Genomic DNA, 17,976 nt, shown 5'->3' with positions numbered 1-17,976 from the left:
ATGAACATTCATTTATTCAGCCTTGACTTATTTCCTACATGATGATTAAAACTTTCATCAAAAACTTCTCTTTAAAAATCCATCCTAATTCCCACATAAATATAGCTGTACTATAAAAAATATATATTCTTTAGGGATATCCATAAAATTAAGGATATTCATAACGTGGTGTCTTGGAAGAAATGCTCAGCTTTGGGTGAATACGGATGTTTGGGAAAAATAAAACTCGAAGAAGCATTGCCTTTACTGTGCCTCCTCTCTTATTTATTATTTCTGTCACTTCTTATGTGATCCTGTCCCCAACTTTGCCTCCCTCCCTATTCCTTTTGATCTCCACTTCAGCCTCCATGGTTTCTCCATTATTTTCTGCAGTTGCTTCCCATGGGTCTCACACGCTTGGTCAGGTCGTATATTCCTATTCCTGCCCATGTATTCCCCCATCCCCAATGGCTAGAAAATCCTTGTCTCAGGCCCCTCCAGCATCTTCTTGCCTTTCTAGTTCTTCTGCTTCTCAGCATTTCTTTTTTTCACTTTTTTAGCCTCTTCTTTGTCTCATCTGTATATTTCTGTCTTCTGACTCTGAGCTGTTATCCACTTAGAAAATGGCACATCAGGGCATTGTTCCTCTGAGCAGATCTTCAGCACAGCCATCTGAAATGCTGCCATGAAGTGAGGCTACCTTGCTATTGTTCATTTTTTTCCATAGCATATGCAAACTGCCTTGATCCAGGTCAAAAAGTATCATAATTGAGGAAATAAAATGCACAAAAATCTCCTTGATTATTTTTCCCCTAGAGATATAGAAGAGAAATGATTTTGAACCAGATACATAGAATAACACTTGTGTCACACTAACAGACAGTGTTCTCTTGTTAGCATCTTATTGTAAATTCATTCTATAGGACCCTGATATCTAGTAACTTTTCATTTCCAAATAATAAGGGCCTATCTATTACTTGCAAATTATTTTAATATGTCTTTTACATAAAAGACTGTCCCTTCCGAAAGCTCTCATTTGGAAAATAGTTTTTGGAGGAAAATAATTTTTAAAAATATTCACAGTGTGTGTTTATGTCCCCCTTTCTAGTCCAAACTCTAGCTATCTTAAGCTTTGTGTATCTTTTAAAAAATAATAACAAAACGCCTATACTTTTTCATTCCTGTCAAAACAGGTTTACTAGAGTTAGTGAACTTAAAATAGTTATTGTATAAGTTAGAAAGTTGATTTGCACTTTCCATCATGTTCATTGCCTTTTCACCACAGCAAAATTGTAAATGTAAACTTATTCCCTAGAAGATGAGCTGGGCTGCAATTTTCAGCTAATTGGGAGAAGCAGCCCTGAGTCGAGCACTGTCAGGCTGATTTGAGTCTTAAGATGTGATGATGATTATTGTGTCAAATGTAATCAAGAATGTGGGCTCTGAACTGACTAAAGGCCTGGCTGGTTTTAATTCAGGTTCGTATATGAAGTAGACCTCTGCTTCACTGGTAGTCACAGCTGGCTGTAAAAGTGAGCAATTTTAAAAATACAGTTCTGTTCTCTGTGGAGCTGTAAGGATCAGGGGTTGGATGCACAGAGGGAAAATATCCTCATTCTCTCCTTTAAAAATTCTATTTATTTTCAGTATAATGGTCTCATCTTGAAATTTCCCGGTAGCTCTGTATCAGTGGTTTTCAACCTCCTCAGATCCAATGCCAACCCCTTTCTTTCTTATAACAGATACTTTGTAACACGTTCTTTACTGTCATAAACTAAAATTTGTAGATAATATACCCTACCTACAGACACATTTTTTAAAAAGGGTGCACTGACTTTAATTTTAAAGAGAAATACGAGTCATTTATAATAAAAGAATATGTATTTCAGTATGTAATGATTCAATCAGGATCAAACTAGAACACAAATGAAGGTTCTAGTTGATTATACTGTGAATGCACTATCAACAAATGTGGGGTGACACCAGTGTGTTGTACCGGGACTCAAATACTGTGAGTGGCACTGGCCATCCATAGTGTAATTTTCCAAAATGCTAAACAATTTTTGACAAAATTCTTAACAACACAATGTAAAATTTTCCTTGGATTTTCATGGCAGTTCGTTGCATTTATGAAAAAATGAGTGTGTATTAAAATCTTGACAAAAGTCTTTTAGATTTGTATGTAAAGTTGAGTTAAGTTCTAGGTTCAGGTGTTTATAAACAGGGTTTCGCCCTACGTGCGTATCTAGTGGGACATTCAAAAGTATTATGGGACTTGGAACAGTGTTTTGTTGTATGTGGAGTCTACCATCTCCAGCCCCTCCCCACGGAATACCAGTAGCACTCTTCAAGCACCCTGTTAGTCAAAATTCTCCCTCAATTTCCAGAAAGCCTCTGTTGTGTTGTCTGTAAGATTTGTTTAAATATTTTTTCCCGACGAGAACTGATCTATCAATTAATGAAATAACATTATTCTCTGAGAACCTAACCTTTTCTTTCTTGGTGATCTAGTTGCCATTTTATAAGACTGAATGAAATGAGCAAACATTTAACATCTGCTAGATTGTTTAGCACAGTCTTTAAAAATTCTGTGATTATCACTGCAGTTATAATGTATTTCCACCATGTTTATTAAATGCCCTTGTCTCTACAAAAGGGTGATGATGACCTTCCTTTCATAGCTATATTAATTGCCTTCTAACTAGATGTTGACAAATGCAGTTGAATTCTATATTAAAATTACAGGAGATATTATTGTAGCTACCAAAGACATGTAAAATCATGAATGCTTCTTACATGGAGGCTGTGAGAGAAATATGAACCCATTTCTTGCAGAGACTAATCAGGTAATTTAGTAAAACAAACATAGATATACACATAAACAGAGATTTAAAAAAAAAACTTATATTATCTATATGTTTGAGGCAAAAATAATTTTTTTCACTGAAGAATTTTTAGAATGGTAGGTAAGCAAAACGCAGCAGTATATTTACATTTCATCAGGACATTTGACGAGGTCTTTCATTATATTCCTATGACTAAGTTGGAGAAATCCTGCTAGATGCAAGGTAAACTGGGTGGTTTAGCAACCATTTCACGCTTTTACACAAAGAATGTTGATTAATAGAGCAGTGTTCAGGAATTCCCTGGCGGTCCAGTGGTTAGGACTCAGTGCTTTCATTGCGGGTGGAGTGGGGTGGGGGCCTGGGTTCAATCCCTGGTCGGGGAACTAAGATAAAAAAAAAAAAGATCAGTGTCAAGTGACAAAGGAAGATCTCTGGTGCTATGCCACAATGCTCTATTCTCATCTCTGACATACTAATTTTTTTTTTAATAGATGAACACTTCCGTTATGTTATGTTTTATGTTATGTTATTGGCCACTCCATGTGGCTTGCGGGATCTTAGTTCCCCACCCAGGGATTGAACCCAGGCCCTCGGCAGTGAAAGCATGGAGTCCCAACCACTGGACTGCCAGGGAATTCCCTTATTGTTTTTTTTTTTTTTTTTTTTGACAGAACATGAGTGGAGCTACAGAGAGGGTGTCTATTCCAATCTACGGGTGATGCAAAGCAGGGAAGGGAGGAATATGTTGGCTGACAGAGCCAAATGGGTGCCTGGATAGGATGACTTTTAAGGCCCTTTTGGTACATGCTATCTCTGGACCAGGATCAAACTTACAGTCTATCAGAAAATTTGCCAATCCAATGGATTCATTTTGACAGAACTTATTGTTTGCTTTGCCCTCTGTTTTTGCAATGCACCTAAAAATACATTGAATTAGCATTCTTTGCAGGAGTACCTTTAATTTCTTTTTTCAAAAAATATATTGTTTTCGTGTAAGAGTAGCAGAAATTCAGTCACGGACAATTAAATGTGACATGTTGCCCAGTGAAATAGTCCACCATTTCACTTTAACTGCTAGTACAAAAGTTGATGAAACATATAAGCTCCAAAGATTTAATATCCACACTTCTACAAAGCAAAACATAATTTTGATCACAGGATTGCTTATTCTCATTTTTAAACATCTTAGTTATATCTGAGTAATAGTCTATTATGCAGTCAATTCTCTGTAACAAACAAGAGGATATCTACAAGTTACTGCGAGGTTCAACTGAAATAGTATATGAGAAAGCAATGTATAAACTTTAAAATTCTATACAAATATAAATTATTATTCAGCAAATTTGCATCAAGAAATAATTCTAATTTATGAGTGTTTTAGAAACAAGGGATTGTGACCTCAGTTTTAGAAACTGTGCCTATTTCATTTAAATTTAATGTATTGAGTGTCTGTTAAATGCCAGGAACTGTGGTGTGAATCCTTGTCCTCAAGGAATTTACAGTAAGTTCATGATGATGGCTGATGATGATGATGATGATAATGAAGATATAGAGCCTTTTATAAGCAGTGCATTCATAAGTAAGAGGATTTTTGAAAGTACGTGCAGCCCTCAGATTTATTCCTTTAGTGTTGTAGTTTTAACTGAAAAAATAAATCCTTTATTTTTTACTGTTCTTCATAAATTTGACTTGATTTTATAGAAGACCATCAGTATATTTCACACAATCTAGTTCCTTTAAATGTAGTTTCTCCCCATAGTAATTAACAGTAAGAAAGCAGGAAACTTTAAATCTTTATTTTGATCATTAGTTTTAATTAGCTCAAGTTATTTGTAATCCTACAAGTCTTATAAATCATATCTGAGTCATTAAAAGGGATTGAAAATTAAAAGGGCAATTCTTTTAGAGTCTACCAAGACAGAGTCACTTTGAGAGATTAATTCACTTCTCAACCAGTCTTATTAAAATGTATCTATTTTACTGTAATATTTCTAGGAAAGAAACATATGAAGGTTTGGTTTTCTTGTTAGATAATTTTAGTGTAAAACATTTCTCAAAAGATATAAATTTCCAGATTATTTTGGTATCATTAGCAAACATTAATTACCATTATGAGAAGGCCACAACCGTATGTACTATAATTTTCTATTATTTCATAAGAATAAAAATATTTTATTCCTGACTGTAATGCCCTCTTTTAAAATAAAATCCTCAAGCCTACTTCAAGTCCAAAGTGCAGTATTCATTTTAGTAGGTCCCTTAGGTGGCAGCTGAAGATGATAAGCAAAGAAATCATAATTTTTGTCTTCACCCAAATATACACCATAATCCTAATTCTTATAATAATCACAGCAAATGAGGCGCTTTTGAGAATAGTACTATATTAACATCCATTATGTTTACCTCACAGGGAGATTGGCAAGTCTACCTTAAGAGATAATGTCAGAGTGGACTAGAGCCACTGACGTTGGAAACTGCCCAGCCTCTCTGAAAGTCAGGTTTCTCAACTATAAAATGTTGATGATAATAACAACCTACCCCATTAACCTCATCAAGTTGTTTAACATATCAAAGGAGAAGATATACAGAGAAGAGCTTGAAAACTGAAGAGCATTGTTTTAGTGCAAAATTCTATAACAATAAATGTTGAATTTAAAGGACTCTCAAAAGTGCATTATTAACCACAAGAGTGCTGAATGAGGAATTGAGTAATAAAAGTCACAGATATTTAGAGACTATAACTTGAAGTTCATATCAGGAATTATGAAATCGTTTGTATTTCTAAATTCCATTGAGAGACCTCTACTGTAAGTTCATATAATCAGTTGATATGTTTTTAGCCACTTCTTTCCTTTTAAAGGGAATCTGCTATACGTTTGCCTTTTGATCTTAGAAAATTGAACCAACCTGCCTTGCTGTCTTCTGAATATTATATAACAGCATCTAACAGTCTACTGTTCTCTTTATTTTTTCTAAGTTATTGAGGATGGGAATGCATATTTGTTTGCACAGTCTTATGAGACTTCCAGGAGATGATCTTTTTCATTGGTTTCTATCCTAGTTTTCATATATCCTTTAGAAGAGAAGAAAGCTACTCAATCTAGCTTATCAACAATTAGGAAAATATATCTTTTAAAGAGATTAACACTACAAGTGACCGAAACCAACTTAAAGATTCTCATTATACAAATCAGAGAGAATTTATTTAGAGTAGAAATTGTGTCCAGTTATAAACCCAACTCTAATCTAAGTTTGTATTCATCTGGACGGTAGTATAACTGTACATTTTTTCTAAAGGTTTTTTACAGTTCTGTAAATATCCAAAATAATATTTTGAGTCTCTGTATGTGAACCAAACCAAATGTAATCAACTACTCCCAACATTATTTTTAAACTTCTCCAAATATTACCTTAAGGTATTGTATCAGTAGAAAAATATAAAACACAGATCTTAGACTAAAGAATGTTAACATTTGTTAACATGCAAGGTAGTATCTTGAATACTGCACTTGTTCATAATATTTTGTATATTTTTTATCAATTTATTTTTCTCAGTGATAAATGCCTGAAACACAAGTCAAGTGAAGTGAGTAATGCAAAGAATAGTACAAAGTACATTTTTACTGCTGTCTCCTAACGTTTTGTTTTCAGAAATATCCCAATGCTTTTAGGAAAAGTGTATAATTATGGTTATTTCTCTAAAAATATATTGTGCAAATCTCAATTTTAAAAATGTCCATAGAGTAAAAAAATAAAAGAGATGGAACGTGTATTTTGAAATTCCTTACATGACTGATAATACCTATATTCTCTTAGTATCCAAAGATAAAGTTCAGGTGATATATTTTTTTTACTAAAATGTCTGTAGCATTGAAGAAAGTTTAAATAGATAGCTTCAAAACTGTGGTTTATCTTTAGAGGACTAATCTATTTCTTCGTGCAAGTGCGTTGCTTCTGCACATGTTAAAAAGTCATCCTGCGTTGTCTGGGGTGACGAAAGATAGGAATGAGTTTTCTGAGAACTAATCAGCAATACTTTGGGAACATTTAGGTTGTGGTTTCCAATTAACTGTGGAGAGTTTGAGTAATTTAGTACCAGACCTCAGGAGAGAGGGGATGAAAACCTCATTAATGCATATGTCGGTGAACAGAAAACCAGCAGATTTGCATTGAAAATGGATTTTTTTTGTGTCGAAGCAAAGACCGGCTAGATCTTTCTACTATAGTTAGGGTGAGAGAATATCTTTGCATGTGTGGGTTCCCTCTGGGTAGGTTTATATGTGTTTCAATGATGCCGCTTATGGTAAAGTAACAAATAGATAAATTTGTGCTCCAAAATGAAGGCCAGGATTCAGAGGCATAAACTTTCCTGCACTTTTCTTTCTTTTACTACAATGAATATATCAGAGAGGAGTGGACACCAGTATCTGTTTTCAGAGTTAGAAAAACCTCTTTTTTAGGATGCAAGGCTTGGGCTATAATCCCAATTCTGCCACTTACTTGTGTGCAACTTTGGGAAAGTCATTATGGTTCTCTCAGAATCAATCTTCCCAACAGCAAAATGAAACCAGCAATAACCTATGACATATATCTAAAAGGTTTCTGATTTGTATAAAAATCAATTCAATTAGGCAAACTTTTATTGAGCATCCATCACTGTACTTTGAGATAAAGCCCAGCTAGATGATCCCCACTTCCTTTGATGAGAAAAGGAAACAACTGTTTAAAAAGATAAACATTTGTTTATTTGATAAACAAATGTTTATCACTTGTTTGGCAAATTGAGATAAAAGTTCATGAATACAGTGTGATGCATATTACATTTGGGCTACTGGTAGGGAATCCAGATGAACTATAACCCAAATCATATTGTAACTATAGTTAAATGTTTACCTATGTGTCTCCTCCACCAGACTTGAATATGTTAAATGCCAAAGTCCATGTCCATGTCTCATTGACTTTTGTGTCACCATCACCAAGCATAAATCCTGGCACATAATACATATGGACTAGATGCATGGATCACCTAATCAATGAGATGTTGGTAGGCATGTGGAAATAAGAATGAGGTTCAGATTTAAAGATAATCTGTGTGGAGGTTGAACCCACTGGAATGAAACATCCAACGGGAAGCATACAAAGGAAAAGAGAAACACACTGTAAGTAGAAAAAAATACGGGATACCTTGTGAAATGGTGAGAGAATAAATCTGAACATACTTTAAAATCTTTAAAGAGCTATATAGATTATTAGATTTAAAATTTATTTTCTATGCTGGACCTTACAGCCTTCATCTCACACCCTTTGTCAATCGTTCCATTAAAAGGACAGAGTATATTTCTCACTTTAGAGTTTGATAAAAGAGGAGAAAAGAGAAACATCTTCTCATTGCCACAACCCTTTTGGGTCATATATCTAAGGAGATGTTGCCCAAAGGCAAATAAAGCCACAGTCTTAGAATTGTTGCTAGAAAGGGAACTAATGGGATACTAGTCCAAGCATTATTGAAGGATTTGGCTTAGATTCATGCTTTTCATTAGTGCAAATTACTAATAGAATTGCTGGAGATTAAAAGGAATCCTTTCTACAAACTGCTGTATAGCCATAGGTAATAAAATTCTAGCTGCCCCTTGCAAATACAATGTAGAGTTATTTTTTTAAAATCAAAATTTATTTATTTACTAGCAAACTAGTAGAGACTGTTATGGTTACAGAGAATTTGAATGTCAGGTTAACCCTGGTTCTATGAGTAGTGTTTGACGTTGCCAGAAATCTTTTGGTCCAAAGTCCAAGTGCTTGCTGCTAAGGTACTCACTTTCTGTGATCTATGTCTAACAACAACAAAAGGGAAAAAAAAGTCATCCTGTAATCCTTCCCCTAAAAATATCATAGGAAATGATAGTGGTTAAAATGCAAATAAACCAAGAAGGAAAGATTCAGAGTGTTTTATTTGGTTACTCCATGACAATACCAGGGCACAGATGGAAGTATTATTTAGTAGAAGACTAAGTGCTGTGAATTTCCCCAGTTGTCACACTTTCAGAAACACCTGGGCAAAATAGCCTTCTATATCAGACTGAACCTTTTTTTCCCTAAAAATATTCAATGTGTTTGTTTCTGTTTGCTTATATATATATTTATTATATATGTATATATTAAAAATCCTATAATATAGTGCACTGATTAAATATCATCCATCCATGTATCTAATCATAGAATATTGTCTATACATTAATTAAGCTCTTCAGCCTTACCTTGGAAAGTAGTAGGTTTCCCTTTTCTCTTTTGCTTCTTGTGTATTAGGTTGACCCATAAGAAATTAGTGATATTCAACTTAATAGAAAATCTGGAGTCTTAGAGATTTATTCAGAGATACCATGGTGTGTGTGTATGAAGGATCAGATTATTACTTATCTGATTGCCTCATTGATAATCAGTTCTTAAAAAGAAAATGGAGATACTGAAGACATGCCTTCTGTGATTTTTCCCCTTTATGCAGACTTGTCTCTGGATGAGCACCTTCTTGGGCAGATGCAGGATTGCACTAAGCTTTATAGCTCCAGCACTTTGCCCCTTCAGTAGATTCTTGCTTCTAACTGGCGATAATGCAACTCTGCCTTATCTATAGATCTCCTTAAAGGGCAACCAAAGGTGCAGTGGCTCTTCAGGCTCAATTGCTGAGTGTGAGAATCCTCCATCCTGTCTCCTTTTGAGACCACAATCTGTGCAAGTATAGTTATATATTTCTCCACATACATTTTGTAACAAGTATATTTTTCAAAAATATTTTTTTAATTTATTTTATTTTATTATTATTATTTTTTTGGCTGTGTTGGGTCTTTATTGCTCCGCGCGGGCTTTCTCTACCTGCGGTACAGGGGCTTCTCATTGTGGTGGCTTCTCTTGTTGCGGAGCACGGGCTCTAGACACGTGGGCTTCATTAGTTGCACCACGGGGACTCACTAGTTGTGGCTCACGGGCTCTAGAGGGCAGGCTCAGTAGTTGTGGCGCACAGGCTTAGTTGCTCCACGGTATGTGGGATCTTCCCATACCAGGGCTTGAACCCGTGTCCCCTGCATTGGCAGGCGGATTCTTAACCACTGCACCACCAGGGAAGCCTGATGTTCAAGATTTTTAGTTTTGTTCTAGGCCAATTTTTTTTGTTTCTTTATGATTCTTATTATTTCTACATTTTTATTTTATCCTATAAGCCATTTAAAGGCATATGGTGACAGAAAATTTTAAAGTATGGCATATAGTCAGAGCTATTTGGAATGCACAAATATGGCATACAAGTACCCTTGACTCATTTCTAGTCTAGACTTGGCACAATTAAAGTTTAAGAATTCAGTGTACATAGATTGATCTCAGGAGAAAGGATGCAGCCTTAAGTCTCCCACACAAGCAGGAAATAACAATCTCACTTCTGATCGAAGAGATTTTTCTGCTATTGCTGCCATTGAATTTTTTTAACGTATTTCCAAATTAGAAAATATTCAGCCTGATGTTGTCAATATTTCAGACCACGAGGGTATCGTTTAGGAAAACAGTGCCTTACGGTCCTGAGAGAGTTACTGCTCTTCCCTAAGGGCCTAATTTACAAAGCAGCAAGCTCACTGGTAGGATTTGGCTGGAAATCTCATTGTCTTGGTAGAACCCTTTCATCTGATTTATGTGCATCACATTTTAGAAAGTTATTTACTAGTTACTTTCTCTGGAAGCAGAGGGTAAGTAGTGTTTCTCTTTAAGGATAGAGGAGCTAAGATGCATCAGGTGCAGCTCATCATGATGATGAAGCTGATAATAAAATGCACAGTATCTAATTCTCCAAGCTTCCCTCTGCCATGAGGGAGTTTCTCACTGCTCTTTTATTTTGTGTGCATTTGGAGTATGTTAGAATATACATCAGTGCCTAACCCTGCATTTGTCTTCTGCAATGTGACAGCTTATTTCTATGCCAGATTTGGAGCTGGTGGTGGAGTAAATCTTAGTGATTTTGCAATGCACGAGCCAACCTAAAATATTAGGTTGAATTGGATGAAATTGCCCCTTTTGCAGGTCAGAAATGGTCAAACATTAGCAATTACACATGCTTCAACCTGTACATTTGTACGTTTCATGACAGATTATAACATTAAGATTCTCAGTGTTGTTGCAATGGTTCTGAATTTTTAAATCATATTAAATAATAAGATAAATAAATAAGCAAATAACGATATTTTGATATTTCTCCCTGCATTGATAATTTGCCTGGAAACTAAATAAGCAGGGAGCTAGCAGTTCAGGTTAGCCCTTGAACTCCACGAGGTTTAACTGATTTGCCCAACCAGAACACTAAGCTACCTTTCAGCTGTGCAGTATTCAAGTTTATTTAGGAGTTGATAAATGGCTTAGTGCAATGCTCCCTTTTTTCCAATAGCTGCATCCTCATAAACCTATTCTACCCTCCACCAGTTAATGCAGACAGAAGATTTTTATCCAGTATGAGCACCAAAACTACACTGTGGAAGACTGTATGCTCAGCAAAAACCTCACCCATGATGAATAAACAGCTCTTCCGGGGGCTTTGCTGCCGCTGGCTTGGCAGGAGTTGTTTATTGCCTGGTTTGCACATCCCATGATAAAGTTGCTGCTGAAATAAATTGCAGTTTTGCATAATTATTGACAATCACATCTTAACAAGCAGTGTGTATCATATTCAAGTGTTCAATTTTTTTAAATCCATTTTTAGCTTATGTTTAATCCCAGAAAGTGTTTGTGTAATAATAGAAGGCAAATATGGCATGTAAATAGAGTACTAATTTCCTCATTGCAGACAAAATTTACCTGAATCTTTTTTAGATGGGACTGTTATTGCCTCAGGCAATTTTCCTTCCCAAGCTATTATTATGTAGATGTTTGCTGAGGGCATATGTGTGTGTATCCACAATACATGCATTATATATATTATCAGAAAATATGAATAACTTTTCTTTAGACTTTTGTGTCATTAGGGAATTTGGTTCATTCCGTCTAAAAGATTAGAGAAATGAGAATGGGATGTGGGCAGAGGGAACTAACATTTTTGAGCAACTATAATATGTAACTACATAATGTGTGATGCACTCAGCTTTACACACATTGTTGTATTTTCACTCTCATCACAGCAATATGTATTGCAGATAAGAAATCAGAGAGGTTAAGTAACTTGCCATATCACACACTTCGTAGAGGATATTGGGATTTGAACCCAGATCTGTCTGGATTTTAGGCTCCACTTTTTCCATTACACATAACATTTTTCTTTTGGAAAATATTCTCAGTTGTATGACCATCAGGTAATGAAAATTAAAGCTAACACAATTAGAACATGATAGTGTTGTGCAAAATTACATTTTGTACAACGGTTTCTATGAAATACAGCGGCCATGGCTCACGGGCCTAGCCGCTCCGGGGCATGTGGGATCCTCCCAGACCAGGGCACGAACCCATGTCCCCTGCATCGGCAGGCGGACTTTCAACCACTGCGCCACCAGGGAAGCCCGGTTTTCCTACTTCTTAGTCTTTTTGTTCTCTTTTGTTCTTCAGTCCCCTTCTCTTTCTTCCTCCAGTGTTCAACTTTCTTTTCTAGGTTTGCATTTCTCCTGGCCTATCTAATCATGATTTCCTGCCTCAGGTGACATCAAAGATAAGCATGGTATAGATTTTAGGGTTTTACCTGTAAAGATTAGCTTAAACTTTTGCAGCATATTAAAATAAGCTTTCAAAATTGACCAGCAGAAACTAAAAAGTTTAAAAAAAATTTTTTTTTGGAAAATTCACATGTGAACTTTCAAAAATCTAAAAGTCCAAACACACACACACACACACACACACACACACACACACACACTATTCTAGTGGTTGATGCATTGAAGAGGAGTTTTAGCAACAGCTCACCCCTTTGTTCTTATATTACAATTTAGTCCCTTGGACTTTGCTCTTTTCGTGGGATTCACTGGGTGCGCCTTTCTGATGTTTGAGGAGAATTGCATCTGGACATTTGTTCTTTTGCAGAGTGAGTGAGCGAGAGACTGCTTTGGAAGAAACTCATAGATTACTGCAACAGTTCCCGCTGGACCTGGAGAAGTTTCTTGCCTGGCTTACAGAAGCCGAAACAACTGCCAATGTCCTGCAGGATGCCACCCATAAGGAAAGGCTCCTAGAAGACTCCAAGGGAGTAAGAGAGCTGATGAAACAATGGCAAGTAAGTCAAGCATTTCTACTTTATCCCTCTTGTGAATCCAGTTGAAGCATTCTCAGCATTTGTCCTTGTAATTGATACGCTGTGGACGAAATGAAACAGTTGTTTTACGTGGCCTTATGTATTTAAGCGTTTGGGCTAGAAGAAGAGAGACAGAGGAAAAAGGAAAAATCATTTATTATTTCATTTAATACCCCAGTCTTCTAAATAGTGTGTGTTTTTGACCAGGAAAAACTTGCCCATAAAGCTAGAGCTTTGATAAGAAGAAACTTTGCTCAGAGAAATAAATTAGGGATTGGCTTATTAAATTTGAAAAAGTTGCCATTTTTGAGTGTTTATTTACTATTTTACGTGGAAAGCATCTGTATGAATTGTCTGTTTTATTTAGCGTTGCTAACTGAATCAGTTTCCCTTCATTACTTTCCAGTAAGTTTTAAAATGTTAATCTGGCATTTTGTAGCTTTCTTCCTAGCATGATCTGTGAAAATAAAAATGAGATGGCTAAATTTGTCATAGTTAATGATCACAGAATTTTCGACAATTGTTTTTCCTAGAAACAGGAATGACTGCTATAAAATTTCATATGCATAAACAGTGAAAACAGAAGTTTCAGGTAGTTTTGTTTACATGAAGTCTTGGTGAGAATCTTATTCTGTAGTTCAGGAAGGCTCCTTTCAGGACCTGACATAATTTTCCTGACCTACAATGGAGTTTTGTTATGTATAGTTGAGTTTTCTGACTTGATATAAGAAGTTTACTGGTACCGCAAAGAAAATTTGGAGTGTTAGAATAATAGGATCCATTTTTAGGACCAACTTCAGTTTTTTAATATTTCAAAATTATGATGAAAAAAGGATAGCATATCCTAGGTTGAAAAATAATTCCAAAATCAAATCATATTAAGCAACGTTTCATCTCCTCCCCTCCTTGTTGTTCTTCTTCTTTTCTTCTGTTTCGATAGGACGTTTGATCTACTCGGATGCTCTCGTATGTAGAGTAGATGACAGTGGCAATTTAGAGCTTCTTGGATTCCTCATTCTTGCTTTATCATTATCCTCGGATCCCACTTGCTCCCCCACAACGTGTGTTGAGTTAGTTTGATCATTTGGAGGTAGTTTGTTTAGAACAATACCTGACTTTGTCTTCCCAGATATCTCCCATGGCTTGTGAATGTCCATGCAGTGTAAAGTTCGCTTTTTTGGTCACTCTTAGATAAACAGTTAGAAAATGTGCTGCTGTAACATATTTGATTTATGATATTTCATAAGTAAAATTTTATTTCTCCTTGTCCATGCCCATAAAGCCACCCTAGAATTTTAAATATGTGGATTCACATACTCCCCTCAGCTATGGTAAATAAAGAGTAAAACTTTAAGTGGATTTTTTTTAAGCAGATTCCTTTTAAAAATAAATCCAGTGACTCAGTTTTATAATAGGGGCTTAATAAAATATTTCTTAAATTGATGGATGTCTTGTTGAGGGCAAAACAAGGATACATCCATCTATCTCCTATACTTTTAATATATATATATCTATAGTACTCATACAATGAAAATTCATATATAAATTTCTCATCATGAGAAACTGCAAGATTCTGAATCATTAAAGAAAAAAACTGCAGTGTTTGTTTCCTAACTATGTTTACTATGGAAGAATGGAGAATAAAGTACATTTTGTGTTTAGATTTCTGATCTCTTTGAAAAATAGTTGGAAATTATGCCGAGGAAACTTTCTTAGCTTATTCTATATTACTCATAATGTATTTACTCTTAAAAGCCATATAAAACTCCCTTAGAGTTCCTGAAAACCTTAGACATATCATTTTCCCCTTAACTATAGTAGGACTAACTAAGATTCCAATGTTATTTTAAAAGAGACAATTTCTCATTCCCTCTCAGTTAATATTGTATCTTCTATAAATTCCAGTTGCCTGAGGTTGAAACTACATTTTATGGATAGGAATGACATTTATAGCCAGCTCTGATTTTCAGTTAGATGGCTGAATAATGGTCTTTTGATGAAAGATTCGAAGATGTCATGGTAAAAACTCTAAACTACTGAAACTTTTGATTATTGTTAATGGCACATTTCAGCTGATAGAATTGAATCAAGATACTGGGGTTTAAAAGCAACAAATGGAAATGCCAAGCTTGAAAGTAAATAAAACCATATACCTTAGGAGATTACATGCAGTTTCAGTATTTCAGCTAAATCGAAGTGTTTGCTTTTTTCCCCTCTGAAGATGACTTTCTTTTAATTTTGAACAAAAGGAATGTTCTCTAATAATGTGTGAGGGAATAAAGTGTAACTGTATGCCTTTCACTTCGTTTGCAGAAGCTGGTAGCATTATATTCATTGTTTGATTCATGCTGTATAGCAAGAATAGTTAAATATTACATATTAAAAGAGGAAACTCCAAATGCCTAGCCAGAGCAGCGGCTCTCCCAACAGATTTCAATATATCTGTCCACCCAAAACCATGTTTTACTTTATACAAATGCTGCTGAATGGAGTCAGGGGGTCAGAAAATGGGTTTTTCTCTGTGACTGTCAATCGGTTTTCCTATATATGGAGACTCCAGCTCTTACTAGACTACCTGACTATCACTGCTTATCATCCACTTCATAGGATGTTTAATTCTCCCAGCAATAATTACAATTCCTGGGTTTGATAAGCATACATGTATTATGAAGTATATGCTTCCTGAATGGAATTAACCTGGTTAATTCCACTCTGAAAGCCATTAAAGTTTCTTCCCTATATTAGAAAAAAAATGTTATTTACTTTCCTTACTAAAAGCAAAGTCATTATATTTGACCTTGTGCTTTAGGATGAGGAGATTTTTTTCTTATAAGTATTGTTATTTCTGACAGTATAACTGGAATCTTTTTTTTTTTTTTTTTTTTTTTGCTGTACGTGGGCCTCTCACTGTTGTGGCCTCTCCCATTGCGGAGCACAGGCTCCGGACGCCAGGCTCAACGGCCATGGCTCACGGGCCCAACCGCTCCGCGGCATGTGGGATCTTCCCAGACCGGGGCATGAACCCGTGTCCCCTGCATCGGCAGGCGGACTCTCAACCACTGCGCCACCAGGGAAGCCCTATAACTGGAATCTTAAAGCCAATATATTTTTATAGAGTACCATATAGAGCCCTAAGAGGTGACAGTTTGAAAATTTTTAAATTGTAAATTTATTCTTAAAATGAAGAACTATATTCATAATCGAATCAGATTCTTCCTGTGTCCAAAACATTTCCTGCTTTGGGCCTTAGAGAACTGATAAAAATGGTCGCAGTTCTAAGTTCTAACATAAAACCATGGGTAACTAACTGAAAATAGTTAGTTAAACATGCAGACTGCATGTTTACTAATGTTTCACAAGAATTTCACCAATCTTAACTGATTCTCTAAGCACCCCCCAAGAGATAATTGTAATACCAGCTTGTAAAGAAGGTGTATGAGGATGGGTATGTGGTGGGGAGAGATGGTCATAAAGGTGGCATAATTAGGGTCTTTTTCTCAGCAAGAGAGACTATGGAGCAATTAATATTTGAGATTCCCTCATCTGTGATCTGGGTCATGTCTCAGGCCATATCTCTCAACTCACTCCCTCCTCTAATTTCATTTGTTTTACCTACGTCTCCTCCCACCCTCCCCCACCCATTATAGAAATGCTCTTCTATTAAACAAAATACTTCCAGAGAGACAAAGTTGATAAATTTTGAATTGTACATCAGAGTACACCTGGAAATTGATTAAGCTACCTTAAATTTCTAATACGTTATTGAAATTGTGGAATTTAGCTTCTTCAGTGTTGCTCACAATATATTTTGGCCCACTGATTCATTCCAAAGGAAGAAGGAAGAATGAAACCTCAGTAGCAAAATTAGTATCCTGAATAAATTGGATTATCATATTTCTAGGTGCGTCTGAAAAGAGAGAGGTAATCTGAAGATCCCTAATTCTAAGAAAAGAAAGCGCTCTGTGTATTCCTTTTTGTTGCTATAATTTGAATTGAGTCTTATATGTACTTTTTAAACTTTCTCCTTTGGTGTCTAAAGATTATGAAAGTTTACCTTGATGTTTTTCTTTTGCCTAGTGATGTGTGCCTGCCATTTTTGATATACAAAATACATATATATATATATATATATGTTCCCTAAGAACTTTGATTGATTCATCAAATCTTTATTAAATACCTGTTGGATGCCTAGCATGGTGTTAGGACTAGCATTACGAACATGATTAGAGAGATGTTTTTCAAACGTAGTTCAAAGTACTAGGTTATGTAATCAATTTAATGAGTATCAATCCACATTTTTTTAAACAGAAAGGAATAAAATTAATAGAATAGAAAATAACAAGAGTCCATCACTCTTAAATAAGAGTCAGTATTATTTTCTAAAGCTTTGGTTTCAACTATTTGCATATATGTGTGTGTATGTGTGTGGGTGTACATACTGGATCAGTGTGTAGCATATATTCAAAAGCCTCTGCATTAGAGTATGATTTCTGCCCTTGGGATGCTTATATTCCAGAGGTGAAGATAGTTATGCTAAGACAAAATTGTATAGTAGTGTGATGAGTGTTACAGTAGAGGGCTAGACAGGATCTAGTAAAAACAGAAGATGATTAAGGTAAGCTTGCCAGAGAGGCCAGGAAACTCACCTAGAACACTGTTTTTCAGTCTTGCTTATACATTGGAGGAGATTTTTAAAATGCTGGTCTCTGGGTTCTACCCCCAGAGATTCAAACTGGATTGATCACAGCATGTCCTGTGCATGCTTCTCATGTCCAGCCAAGGTTGAGAACCTCTGTTCAGAGAAAGTTAGAAGAATGTGTTAGGAGTTGGCTAGATACACGGAGTTAAAAAGGGAAGGAAACAGCATGTTGAAAGTCCTGGACAGTTGGGTAGTTCGGGAAGAGAAAG

General features: G+C 35.7%; 1 protein-coding gene across 5 annotated transcripts in view; it reads left to right on the top strand.

Moving 5' to 3' along the window:
- Nucleotides 1-17,976, top strand: part of DMD (dystrophin) — a gene marked incomplete at both ends in the record, with an annotated part of 2,093,893 nt that overhangs the window by 1,583,133 nt on the left and 492,784 nt on the right. For all 5 annotated transcript variants that reach the window (XM_079728248.1, XM_079728247.1, XM_079728250.1 and 2 more), the window contains one exon: nt 12,861-13,050. In XM_079728248.1, the coding sequence (XP_079584374.1) occupies nt 12,861-13,050 (190 nt within the window). The remainder of the gene's footprint in view (nt 1-12,860; nt 13,051-17,976) is intronic.

Source organism: Hyperoodon ampullatus, assembly GCF_949752795.1.
Source record: "Hyperoodon ampullatus genome assembly, chromosome: X".
Taxonomy (NCBI): domain Eukaryota; kingdom Metazoa; phylum Chordata; class Mammalia; order Artiodactyla; family Ziphiidae; genus Hyperoodon; species Hyperoodon ampullatus.
Note: the sequence above shows the minus strand (reverse complement) of the source record. Positions and strands in the feature narration are given on the sequence as shown.